This window comes from Neodiprion pinetum, chromosome 1 (genome assembly GCF_021155775.2).
Source record: "Neodiprion pinetum isolate iyNeoPine1 chromosome 1, iyNeoPine1.2, whole genome shotgun sequence".
Classification (NCBI taxonomy): domain Eukaryota; kingdom Metazoa; phylum Arthropoda; class Insecta; order Hymenoptera; family Diprionidae; genus Neodiprion; species Neodiprion pinetum.
Genome location: NC_060232.1, coordinates 32,141,783 through 32,154,378, shown reverse-complemented (window position 1 = coordinate 32,154,378; position 12,596 = coordinate 32,141,783). Strand labels below are relative to the sequence as shown.

General features: G+C 42.8%; 1 protein-coding gene across 1 annotated transcript in view; it reads right to left on the bottom strand.

Annotated features, from left to right (window-relative positions):
* Positions 1-2,187: 2,187 nt before the first annotated feature.
* The window catches only part of cutlet (chromosome transmission fidelity protein 18 homolog), a 14,516-nt gene continuing 4,107 nt past the window's right edge, over positions 2,188-12,596 (bottom strand). Inside the window, exons 8-11 of the mRNA XM_046618675.2 lie at positions 12,285-12,532; positions 8,606-8,868; positions 8,122-8,395; positions 2,188-2,610 (exon numbers count right to left, since the gene is read on the bottom strand). Of these exons, the coding sequence (XP_046474631.1) occupies positions 2,419-2,610; positions 8,122-8,395; positions 8,606-8,868; positions 12,285-12,532 (977 nt within the window). The 3' untranslated portion in view covers positions 2,188-2,418. The remainder of the gene's footprint in view (positions 2,611-8,121; positions 8,396-8,605; positions 8,869-12,284; positions 12,533-12,596) is intronic.

Below are 12,596 nucleotides of genomic sequence, written 5' to 3'. Positions count from 1 at the left end.
TAATAATACGAGACCCGTTGTTCCCGTTTGGACGATATGGCGTAACTTGTGCGGTTCATGATCATTACGCGACGGATCACAGTCTACGATTCAGAGGTCAAAGAAAATCTACCAAGTTCTTGGCAGCAAGTGTCGGTAAAAAAGTTTCATTCCAAATTTTGTTGCGGGTAGTAAAACTTTCACTGTGCCAATTATAAAATATTCACGTATGTGTGGGTACGATGTGTAATCTTACAATTTCAGTGCATGCGTGGTTCGTCTATAATTACAGCTCTGGTCAGGAAAATACGGGCATTATTATAATCGGAGAAAGTGGGGAACTTGACAAGTTGTGGATATTTTGTGCACGAGCAACTCAAATACGTATGAATCATGCGGGTCTGGTTTCAGAATGGTCAAAGTTTATGATATATATTGACCACTGATTATGTTGAATTTTGCCAACCCTAAGGATCTAAATTTAGAATGGTGCAAGTTACCGAAGAAATGAAATTCCAAATGGATCTAAATGATGGCAAGAAATTTGGATGAGGCAATGGGACGGGTGTATACCGTAAACTGTTGATAATTAAAATCCTTTGGTACTCGACCCATCGTTAATTTAAACTATCAGAAGTTCTCACCCTTCGAACTGACGAGATCCCGCAAATACCCCGAAACTTTTAAGCTCATCAGTGAAACATTCGTCGGAATTGAATGCCAGTCGAAATCCCAGCTGTTTCAGAGTGTTCCAAAACGGAATCAGACGGTACGCGGCAGCGCGGTGTTGGGTAACCTCGTTGCAACCTCGACTAAAAGCGCGTACGCCAACGCAAGGTGAAAATTAGCAATTCCGAGAGTTGCATATGCAGGTTGCTCGGCTATAACGCGAGAGTGTGGCATTTGGCACGCGCGGCCGCGACTCCGGGGGATCGCGCATACGATTGCAGCACACGTATACGCCGAGCATCGTGGATATGGGGTCGAGTGTGCGACGTATGGCCGCCTGTAAACCACGGCAATTATTATTATGGCGATATGGCTAAACGGTGGAGAAAAGGGGTCGGAGGAAAGAGGCGAGGGACGGGGCCTGGAGGGCGGACTCAGGTGCGTCTGCAGAGCGCTATTGAATTTGTAATTCTGTTGGGGATGCTTTCGCGCCGATCATGTTTGCGCTAACGTGGGTATATGCATATAATAGATAGGTATGTACATACACACGTGGACTGCACACGCACGTCCTACTGGTACTGGACTATGTATGTAGCTGGGAGAAAGCGTGGCTCTTGATACTGCACCTTACACTGAATTGGACTTTGTGGTACGTCTCGTTAAGTGCGTGTCGGGCACGCGTCGCAGAAATATCCTTCTTCGGGATCTCCAGGGAATCACTCGGATCCCTGGCTCATAATCCCCCTAATTCCGTCACATTCATAAAACGGGTTAAGCAAATCCACACGTACCGAACTAGGACCAAAGAAGAAACATCGTACCTGTATATTAAGAAATCACCAGTCGAGAATCCTCGCGCAGTGTACTTAATTGACAATAATTTATATCGCGTCGAAGAACCGTAATTGAACACAAAACTTCAACGCACTGTGATGTATTCTAAGAAAAACGAAAGAAAAGAATAAAAAACGAACTATACCTCAAATGCAATTTTGAATTTTCATTTGTATGTACTTGTTTTATTCACGCTTTCACGTACAGAAGAGGATGAAGGAAGAAGCGAGACGATTTTGGATTACCGAATATGTTGAAAGGGATTCAAGGTTTGATCCTCGGAAGATTATGGTGTGCTGCCAAGTCACTGGCGGCGTATTTATCAGAGTTCTAGCCTTTATTTGACTTATTGACAGTGGCGATGCACGTGGCTTCGATCATGAAACGAATGTATCTACACGCACACGTATGTTCCATGATTTTTCTTCTAGGAAAAATGTCGATCCTAAAATGGGTCTTGAAGGATGATAATGCGCCATCGTGAAATCAGTTAAAAATAAGCATAGGTATTCTAACGGGGATTATCAATCTGCAACGGCAGAAGAATTTCAACGAAGAAGAAGAACATTCCCATTTCCAAAACTACGGAATCGTTATATTTACATTCGACACTTTTTCAAAATAAAAATAAAACACAAAGCCTCGAGATCCTGTATACATTATTCCTTTTACTTTTTAAAATCATTCCAAGATGTGGTAAAATAATGCGATAAAATTCTTTATCAATGATGGGCGCGTATAATAATAGTAATAAAAACAACAAGACTTACGGTACCTACTACATTAAAAAATAATAAAATCTCACCCTCGTGTTCATGGATGACCTGTATATTTATAATATTTAAAATTAAACGGAAGAGATGTTTTTTTTTTTTGGTCCTTCGATGAAACCTCTCCGGGCTGCTGCAACTCGGAGTGCCAGATTACTTACTGTTACTGGAGATCTCGAATTCGTACCTTCCGTCTGACCGCGTTGCTGTAACCCTCCTTATACTTGAACCACACGTCGCTCCGCGATAAAGCCTGCCTCGTTCCAGGAGATACGCTATTGTTCTGTCCGCCGGTAGATTCCTGATTCTGGGGCGACTTTTTGACCACCAAACGTCCGAAGAAATCGAGATATTGCTGAAGAGAGAATTAACAATCATCCTATGCACGTCTCCTTTCTTGCATTTCGCTTGTGTCGTTATTCTAAATTCCGTGTACATGCCGTAACGTCAAACCTCCACAGCCAAACAACAATCAATGCAATGGGTTTCGATGCGATTAATCTTCGGACAAAAAATATCGCCCCTAGTCAGTTGGGTTGGCAAACTTTTGGCGGGTCCTTTTAATTTTGGCAACAGAGAGTGACCGAGGTTCCGACTGAGCCATCGATCACTGTCGACGTCGACACCGTGTCAAAGTGAGTTTTAAACTTGATTTTCTCAACCTGTCAAACATCGGTATAACTGCAGCAACAGCAGCATCAGCGTGTAGTCCCAGAGAGTTTCTATACATGCTGGTCTAATTCTATCGTTAGTTGTTTATGAGCTGCAGATCGGAGCTGGCAGCTGCACGAGCCAAGAAAAATCGCGTATATGTATATACAGGGGGTATAAAAACTAACGTAATTTCGAACGATGTTAAGAGTAAAAGCTTTATTTCATCCGGGATTTGGTGGGGGTGAGTTTTTTACGCCTTGGCAGGTCCGAGGCCCCGCACACATTCAAGAATGATGCAGTGTATTGTATAATCGACGTAAGATTTTTACATGTAGGTGTAGATACGTGGTCAGCCCGGGGGTTGGAAGAAAATACGCCAGAAAGAACGAGAAGATTAAGTGGGGATCCGGGAGGATGAGGAGGAAAAGAGAAGGACAGGGCGAGGGTAGAGGATAAGAGGGAAAGCGCGGGGATGGAAAAAATCAACTTTTATTTGCCGGCAACGTCGTTAAGGGTAAGTGGAGGACCAGCGGACGTGAGGGGTTGCCGAGGGAGTTGCGGGGATGCCCGGGGCGAGGAGAAGAAACAAGAGGGCGCCTGGACGTCGCGGCGCCCACCCTCCCAGTCTTCAAATTTTACTTACACGTAAACGTACTTTGTTGTTCCTATTTACAACACGTATTTACGTTATCGACGAAGCAACGGTCTTACCACGGAAACTAAACTCATAATTTCTCCTCCTTTCGCGATTTGTAATAAACGCTGTGAATGCAACGTACCCGTGGTCTTCGACCTGACAAGCAACGCAGCGTGAAATTTCGTGTGATAAATTATTCCGTCCAGGGTGTTGAAGTAAGACGACATACCTACATATAATACGTTATATATTTTAGCGCGCGTAAAACTAGCCCGAGAGTAATAAAATGTCGTCGACGTTTCTGGTCGTGTACCAGAAGCATTATCACCGGAATGGTGGACGACGCCTGGAGGTAGAGGAGGAAGAAGCGAAAGAGGAAAAGGAAGAGGACGAAGGGATACGGGGAAGGGGCGGAACGGCCAGATTGCGACGTCCGGCGTCCCGACGCTCCACGTAGCGCCGCGCCGCCGCCATAGACTTGAACCCCTCGCGACGCCCCCGCGATTACGTCCCTTTGGTTAAACTCGACTACGGTTGCGATCCCTGCCCAACCCACGCGATTCAACCGTCTATTTCATCCGTCCGTCCACAGCATCCGTCTTTAGCCATCCGAACAACCGACCGCCGCGATCCGCCGGACGATGATGCCGTTGTTCTGTGTCCCTAATGTACCTACGGGCTATTATACCGTTTCTATCCAACGTCGTACAGACACAAGCGCTATGCCATCCGCGTCTCTTCTAGCTTCGTAGCGTCTGTGCTGCGGGACAAGATGGGCGGAGAATGAGAGGGAATAGAAGGAGTAGATGGCATTCCGCCGTTCGGAGCAACGGACGATCGGGTGGGCCGGACGTCCGGATTGACAAATTAATACGGGGGAACTTTTCCGTTTAGCTATAGGTGTATGTTATATAAACGTGGAGAGATGTTGGAGAGAATCGGCGCATAGCTGTGCAATTTTTCTGCACTTGTGTTTGCCCGTATACATCGTTATCCGTACGTATAATATATACATTCCCGGTGGTTGCGGACTCGGGTCAGGGCACGCCGAGGGTGTACTAGCGATTTCTCAAGAACCATCTGGACAATATGTACGCTGGATTAATAGTAAGTGTTTGTACTCAATACCGAATGCCCCTTGACAGGGTGATTATGCCGAAACAGAAACCAGCGGGGCTTGTACGTGTGAAATACGTAGTATGAAGATTTTAAATCTACAGATGCGGAGAATTTGCGGGAAAAAGAGTAATTCACAGCACTGCAATTCTCGTTTTGAACCAAATGAAGAATTGTTTTTTATCAGGCGCACGAAAAGTTCTGCGATTTAGAGCAACTATGGTTTCTTGGTTTTCGGATTTTCATTTTTCTTTAGAGTGGGGGATGATTTTATTATCAGAGAGTAGAATTTGTTCATCCGGAAATATATTGACAATGATATCTATTGCAGGACGTTCAAAATCGCTCCAAGCTTTGGGAAAAATCAAGACAGGAGAGCAGCGATGTGTTTTTTTTTTTTTTAAATTTCAAATCGACATTTACCTAGCGCCCAAAGAACATACATACCTATAACCTAATACGCTGTAATGCGTGGACAGCTTTTTTGTCATATCTCTGCCGATATTCACCAACGTGAAATTTGACAAGATTTCAACACAAAGTCAATTTACTTGCAATTATCAGTGTTTCTCAGAGTACAATACTTCCACGTTATAAAATGGAAAAAGAAAAAGGAAAAATACGTGGTTCCACGTAAGTTATCGTACAAGTTTTGAAAAAAGATGGCGTGCCATGTTGCACCGTCGGGGATGATTTGAAAGTTCAAGAAGAGCGGGAGGGTGGCTGGCGGAGGCGAGGAAGCAGAGAGGCGATACGGATAGAGAGGCATAGGCGGGTACGAGAGGCTATTATGCTCGCTCGAGCGAATCCCTATTAAAACGTGTTTACACTGGGCTCAGGGTTGACTCAACCCTCTTGCTTCACCCCCGCAACGTACTCCGCTGACACTCGCCTCCTTCGTCTCAACGCTGCTGGTGCACGCAGCATCCACCGCAGCTCGTGCCGTGCACAGTGTAAACCACCCCTCTCCTTCAGCCCTCGGCCATCCCATAGTAATGCCTATCTAATTGTCGCTTGTATGAATAGTGAATCCCGAAGCACTCGGGGGCCACCAGGCAGATCCAACCTCGCCCAAGGGGAGGGGGATTCTCCTACGGCCACCGAAGTATCACGTATGATATAAACGCACGCTCTGCATGCGACCCCCGTTCCGTCCTACGGACTCTGTAATGTACGTTGTACCCGTGTGTGCCTGTGTATGCAATAGTTGTGTGACGACGCGTTCGGACGACGGTGTCTGGTTGAATTACCTTCAATTGGTAAAGGACGTATCTTGTACGAGTAGTTTTTGAAGCGTAAAATATGTAATGCGGTTCTTAGAATTACACGCATTATGAACGATGGAAGATATTTGATAAATTAGAGATAATATATATAATCGAACGTAAAGAATTGATCTTTCATGTTTCAATTAAGTTGAAGTCAAAGTCATATAACGGGGGTGGGGGAGGGGGGAACAGCTCGTACGATCTGAAATCATACTCATTTTTAGGAGTTATTTTTTTTTTAAATAAAAAATGAAAACACTTTGAGCAGTTTAAGTATGAGGGCTTTACTGTTTATAGTTTCCAAGAACATTTTAGCGTTTATTCATTGAAATTAATAACAAAATGGCGGCATAGCGCGTACAAGTTGCAAACGATCGCGTTTTCAATCCGGTGACGCAGATTCCTCGGTTCATTTTTATCCGATCGATTTGAAATTTTGACACAATCTTTAAAACTTTTTTTATCGATTCGAGCTCAGGGCTGGATTTTTGAATTTCGATTCGAACAAAGAAGCTCCTAAAAATAGGTACGATTTTAGACCTTCCAAACTGTGCCCCCCACCGTCCTCAAAACGAATTGAGAAGCATGCGTATGCACCTAGTGTAGATTTTATAAAAAAACCACAATAATCAATTTTTTAATAACTTACTAGCCGATCACCAAACTGAGAGCGGGGAATCGTAAAGAGTTTGAAAAAACTCCAGCCGTCGTAGAGAATAAGTGAATTCAATTTATGAACAGACTATATAGACATTAAATATATATCACATACCAGCTAATCTATATTGTCATAGCGAGCAATTATACGCCGTTATTGCTAGTCGACGACGATTAGGTTCGACGAATCGCTTCTTCTGGTGCCGCATATTTGACCCGGGGCATCAGCAGGCCGGCGGCCCGTTTCGATATCATAGATACGTTATACCTAAATATATGTACAATGTCGCCTATGGATGCTGTGAGATACGACGACGATGAAATGGAAATTGTCAGGGAATTATTTGAACATGATTACAGTATCGTTACACAGTTTAGTTATCCGAAAATTCCAAAACAGCTCCGATTACTATTTGGCATGCAACAAACAGGATGAAGGATGAATTACAATTCTGGATCGCATTTTACAGATCAACTCGATGGTTGTTTGAATTTTCCGATAAATTGGAAACTCCGGGCTAATGTGGTTTGAAAAAATGTTGCTATGTTCGTTTCTACAATGAGCGATGAAAATATAACGATTCCTAACTTTCTGTGATAGAAATTGTATACCGTATAAATGTTGCAAATCGAATAGAAATTCAATCGAGAAATCGACGCCCGCATAGTCAAGACCTCAAGTTTTTCCAAACTGAATTACCAACTTATCTCTGGATCGTAAATTGCTTTAAGTATATACCAAATTACCAACCAACAAGTAATTTTATTTACACAATTTAACCTTGTTTTTAATTCCGTACACTGTAATTATCGACGAAAATTGAATCAATGGTGAACAATTTAGCTCTCTATTAGAATTTCTCCGTTATTTCATCCGAAAGGAAAGAAAAAGATGTAATGAAGAATCGTAGAAATTTTATATATGTATATATATATATATATATATATCGTATCGCGAATTAGTTTATATATTGCAATAGTTATTATAGCTATATAATGTATGTTCAGACATCGGCGGTGTTTCACGCGATCACTCTGGTTAAATTTGCACAGAGAAAATTGCGCTCGGATTCTCGAAGTATAATGACATGGCGTAACGTACCAGAAACCCAACCCAATCCCTCCGTTAATCAAGACCAAAGACAATTTCGGGAGTATTGTAGCTCATCTCAATATAATAATTGTATTGGAAGCGATAATTAATTTTGATTAAAACCCCCCGTCAACCGTCCCAAGATTTACGATCGCCGACATAATTTACAAGACACGTGCGGCAGACCTAACTAGTAACTCAGATTCATTAATGCAGATATTAATTTGCCAAAATTGCAAATGGCGAAATTTCAGCGCTGATACACTCGGCTTATTTGACAGTTCAAGCGACGTTATACACAATCACCAGCTATTCCATGTGTGTTTTACCAATATTCTTACGTAAAATAATTTGCCAACCACCAAAGAGACAATAATTTGCGACAAATTTTTGCAACGAATTGCAAACGGTAGAGATCTGAATGAGAATGAACAAACTCACATGTGATTCCGGCGTCACCTGCGTTGTGATCGGCTGCAATCTTACCAGATGATTTGGTACCGTCGGTGTGCTCGGCGTATCCGAATTTTTCTGTGTTTCCGGTGGTTTCACAGACGCTCCGGCCTTGATATTACTGTCCGATATCGCGGTGGCGACAACCTCGTACTTCTTCAGACGGGCAGCCTCGATTTCTCTAACGAGAATCTGTTTCACAGCGTACGTAAGACTGCGCCGCGTTCTACAATTCGGAAAAGTTCCAACCTCTTCCAAGTTCCTGAAAAATGAAAAATACGAAAAGTGAATAAACAATCAACTACCCAGTTTCCTACCGCGTATAAAACCAGAGTAGATTACTGTACACATCTCTGAAAATGAGAACGGGGGTTTCTTTGTTTGAGAATGGTTCAGCTGTAAAGAGCAACGAATCAAGAATCCCGGTCTTTTGATGCAGGGGAGATCAAGCTGAATTCAATAACACACTCACGGTTCAAGATTGTAGACGTAACCACCCTCCGGAGTTTTGTCCTGGAACAGATTAAGCCCCAGGTCCAAAAGAACGTTCACGAGCCTGACAAGATCGGCCTTCTCCGCGTGAGAGAATAGGTGGTAAGAAACGGACCTTAAGGACGGCGTGAGTAGATCTGTGAGGAGCGGGGCCAAATCGAAGACCAAGGCCATTTTATCAATGCCAGAAGCCTGCCGGGTCACCCTCAAAATGGCGTTGGTCCGAGCTAACTTTTGGTTCACCTGTAAACAGCGATTTTTTCTCTCTCAAGGAATGAAAATTTAAGTGACCGACCAAATGCAGGATAAGAAGGTGACGTTCTTCTGAACGCTTATTCTTTCGCAGCGGATTGTAGCGGTTAAATTATGCGTATACACCGTCGAATTTCAATTGAACGTTTTAAAACGTTCTATTGAACTTCGTCGAAGCGCATAAATGTAATTTACAATGTTGACGACACGTGCGCACCAAAGTCGCACCGTCCTCGTTTAAAAAGAATACACAGATCAATTTATGCAAACGGCAATATCCACGGAGCGAGCAGCAATTTCTTTCCACATTATGCGATCCCAACTGATGCGATCGCTACGACGAGTTGGCATGACAAAAAGAGAGAAAAGCGAGTATATATCTCGACCCATCTTTGTACCTCCAACCTGAATACCTTGTACAGATGTAAAGCGGAGGTTTTTTTCATCCGTCGACAATTTTTTACCTTGCGCTCTCGTCCGCGTTGAGAGATAAAAAAGGCATGTAAATATCTCCGTATCACAGAGCAATTATCTCGGGGAAAATGAGCTTTGCTTAGTCTTGGAGAAGCCGGACGTAATATTCGCGAAAGTGGCTGACAGAAGGAGGTATGTATTATACATATAGAGTAAAAGGTGTTTCACACGTGTTCGGCTAAGAAAAAATTATAAGTAAATCCAGGCACGATACCGTGAGTGAACTTCAATCGTCCTCGACGTACACGAAGTGCAATGTGCATCGAACGACCGCCGTTAACCCGTCGCTTTCGCATGACCTTTACATTCATGCAATCGACTCCGCGCCAATTGTTGCGCAAAAGTGCAGCGTTTCACTTTATCCAGTATTCCTACAGACCCGACTTCGCTGGTTTGTTAATTTTACGAACTTACTGTACCTACGCATGAAAAATTATCCGCAAGCTCTCGAAAGTGCAAGATATTTGCAATAAGAGTTTGACTCCGGTACAATATGAGAGAAGGAATTAACTACTGATTCTTTCATAAGCACGAACTGGATGGTTCACCCTAATCATAGACATTATTATGTCGTTTCGTTTCTAGCTTAACAAGGGGCGAGAGATATTTTCATCTGTCAACCTACATACGTGAAATATTTTTCTTACACAGCACTGACTTCAAATTGATGCTAAGAATCAAAATTAAGTATTTGAGTCGCGCAATGATTCACCTTCGTGTGTAACGTATGTTGCTTCAGGCGCATCCGTGACACATTAAGCGCCGATTATTTATTATTGTAATTCGCGATTATATTATAAATACTTTGTGCAGAAGTTAGCTTTGGCGCATAGCCAATAACACACCATTAGAAACGATAAAAAATTATATCACGTCTGATAAAACGGAGCGTAAATCTCAACTTAAGCATTAACGTTGGTACAGTAAGGGAAACAAAACTTTTCAAAACGATTGCAAAACATTCATTTATCGATTCGAGTACGGATTTCAGATGAATTTCTGTCAAACAATTGGAACAGAAGAATCGTAAAATCGCGCGTTCCCGAATAGCTGATGATTGGTGGATTAATTACCAAGCGTCTGGAAAAATCGCGAGCACGTGTGAATCTCTCTTAAGGCTCGGATGTGGGAGTAAGCGTAAAGCTCATAAGGTTGGAGGGGAAAGGGGCTCGGGGAGAGGCGTGTATGGCAGGGAAGGGGGATGGGCGGAGGTCTAAGCTGAATAATTCAAGCTCTCATTAGGGCGACAAAAGCACCCTGATGGATAGCTGCTTGGCTTTGCTGACGGTCGTGCAGCATACACACTGCAGTACGTATATAAACGTACCGCATAGGCAACGGGTAGAAACACACCCCGAGCTGACACCACTACGCGCTCTCTTTACAAGCTAAAACACAACACGACTCAGCTCAACTCGACTCAACTTCGCCTTTGTTTTATTTCGAATGTTCTTTCATTTCTTAAAAGGTTCTACCTTGATAATTAGCACAATGCGCGGCCGTATTAATTATTACGCGCGCTAATTACGGGAGGATAAATCGCTTGCAAGGGGTAACTACAGGGCTGGGGGTTGAAGAGACGAACGGGGTGGCCGCGCGAAATGGCGAAAGGGACGCGGGGGCGAGCGAGGAGAGGGAAATAGCCATTACCGTTATTGCCGCAACAAACGTCCAACAACAGCGATAAATACGCGGAGTGCCTGACGTTACAAATGTCTCTCTATCTCTTCGCCCCCGTCTCTCTCTTTCTCTCTCTCTCTCTCTCACCCCATCTCTCTCAGAGTTATGATTATTTACAAATACAAAACACCCCGCGACTGGAAGGGTTAGTCTGGATTTACTCCGGTTGATTTGCCCGCGTATAAACAACGTCCCTTGATGTGAAATTCGAAGGTACCTTTGTAATAATGTAGGTAGGTGTTGCGTACGGTCACCATCATCGCCGCGGAGGACCGAGGTGGCTGCCACCTGCCAACTGGCATCGTTGTGCGCCAGCCGTATAATCAGAATTATTGCAAATTGGATGAAATCGAGTAAGCCGGTTCGGCGGTACCGCGTTAAATCTCAATTTCAAATGAATATCCATTATTACTCGTCTCGAGAAGAAGACGGCACGGCGCTGCGGAAAATGACGTCTTTTGATGCCGGTCACCAGACAAACTCGATGCAGCAATTAACTAATGAACGTTATACTGTAAATGTAATCTTTTACCTTGCATTTAATTATTCATATCGAAGGTGTGTCACGGTGCAAGAGCAGGAATAATAATTACGAAATTTAGGTGTAATTATACAGGAATTTGAACTTCAAACAGAGCGGTTCTTTACTGGCTAAAATAATTTACGCTAATTGTTAAAACAGTCGCGTCAATCACCATGAACTGCCTCCTAGGGGGTATTATAACATACTGTTGGTTCACTGCGAAAAGTCAGCCAATTTATCATGAATGTATATTGTGATATCTTCCAAGAAATTACCGTATAAACATTATAAATCAAATGTATAGTAGAAGCAAATTTTTAATACAAGTAGTTATAGTGAATATCTCCGTGGAAAATATGTTCCGGGAAATCGTAAGGTCACTTAACTTTCGAGTGTACCAATTCGTTCAGTTCCCAGGAAAACAAACTTTGAATAATAGCAACATGTTACAAATTCTATAAGGATTTCCACTTTACAAGTGCTTTATGAATGCATGTGTGATACGAGATATTTCTTAAAATAACCGACCTTATTCAGCTATCACGAAAAAGTTAATGCACGTTTGAACAATAACAAAATTATGGAAAGATACAAAAGGCAATTTGTGTTTTTACACTCACCTCTTAAAAATTCCGGCTGTGTCAAAAGTTTTAGTAAATTGTACCGCCGAAGCTTCAAATTTTGAATAAACCATTGAACAGGGGAATCGTCCAAGTCAAGTCTTACTTACCTCATTTTCAACAGTAGGGTAGGTGAGCTTTGGATTCTGAATTCCAGCGAAAGCAAAATGCCAAGCAACAAATGCGTAGTTTGAATAAGGCATCAGATTCCAGGTCTGCTGAGACATCACAGTGTCGTTTAACACATCGTATAACTGAAACCAGTCCAAAGCTGCGGCGACGGTCTCCATTCCTTCGTCTCGAAAAAGTATCTCAGGATAATTATGAAACACACCTCGTACTAGGAGGTCTGTCTCCCCTGAAAAAAAATTGCATTTCTCATTCACATTGAAATTTCCAACGATATTCTTAGCTTTTCAAGC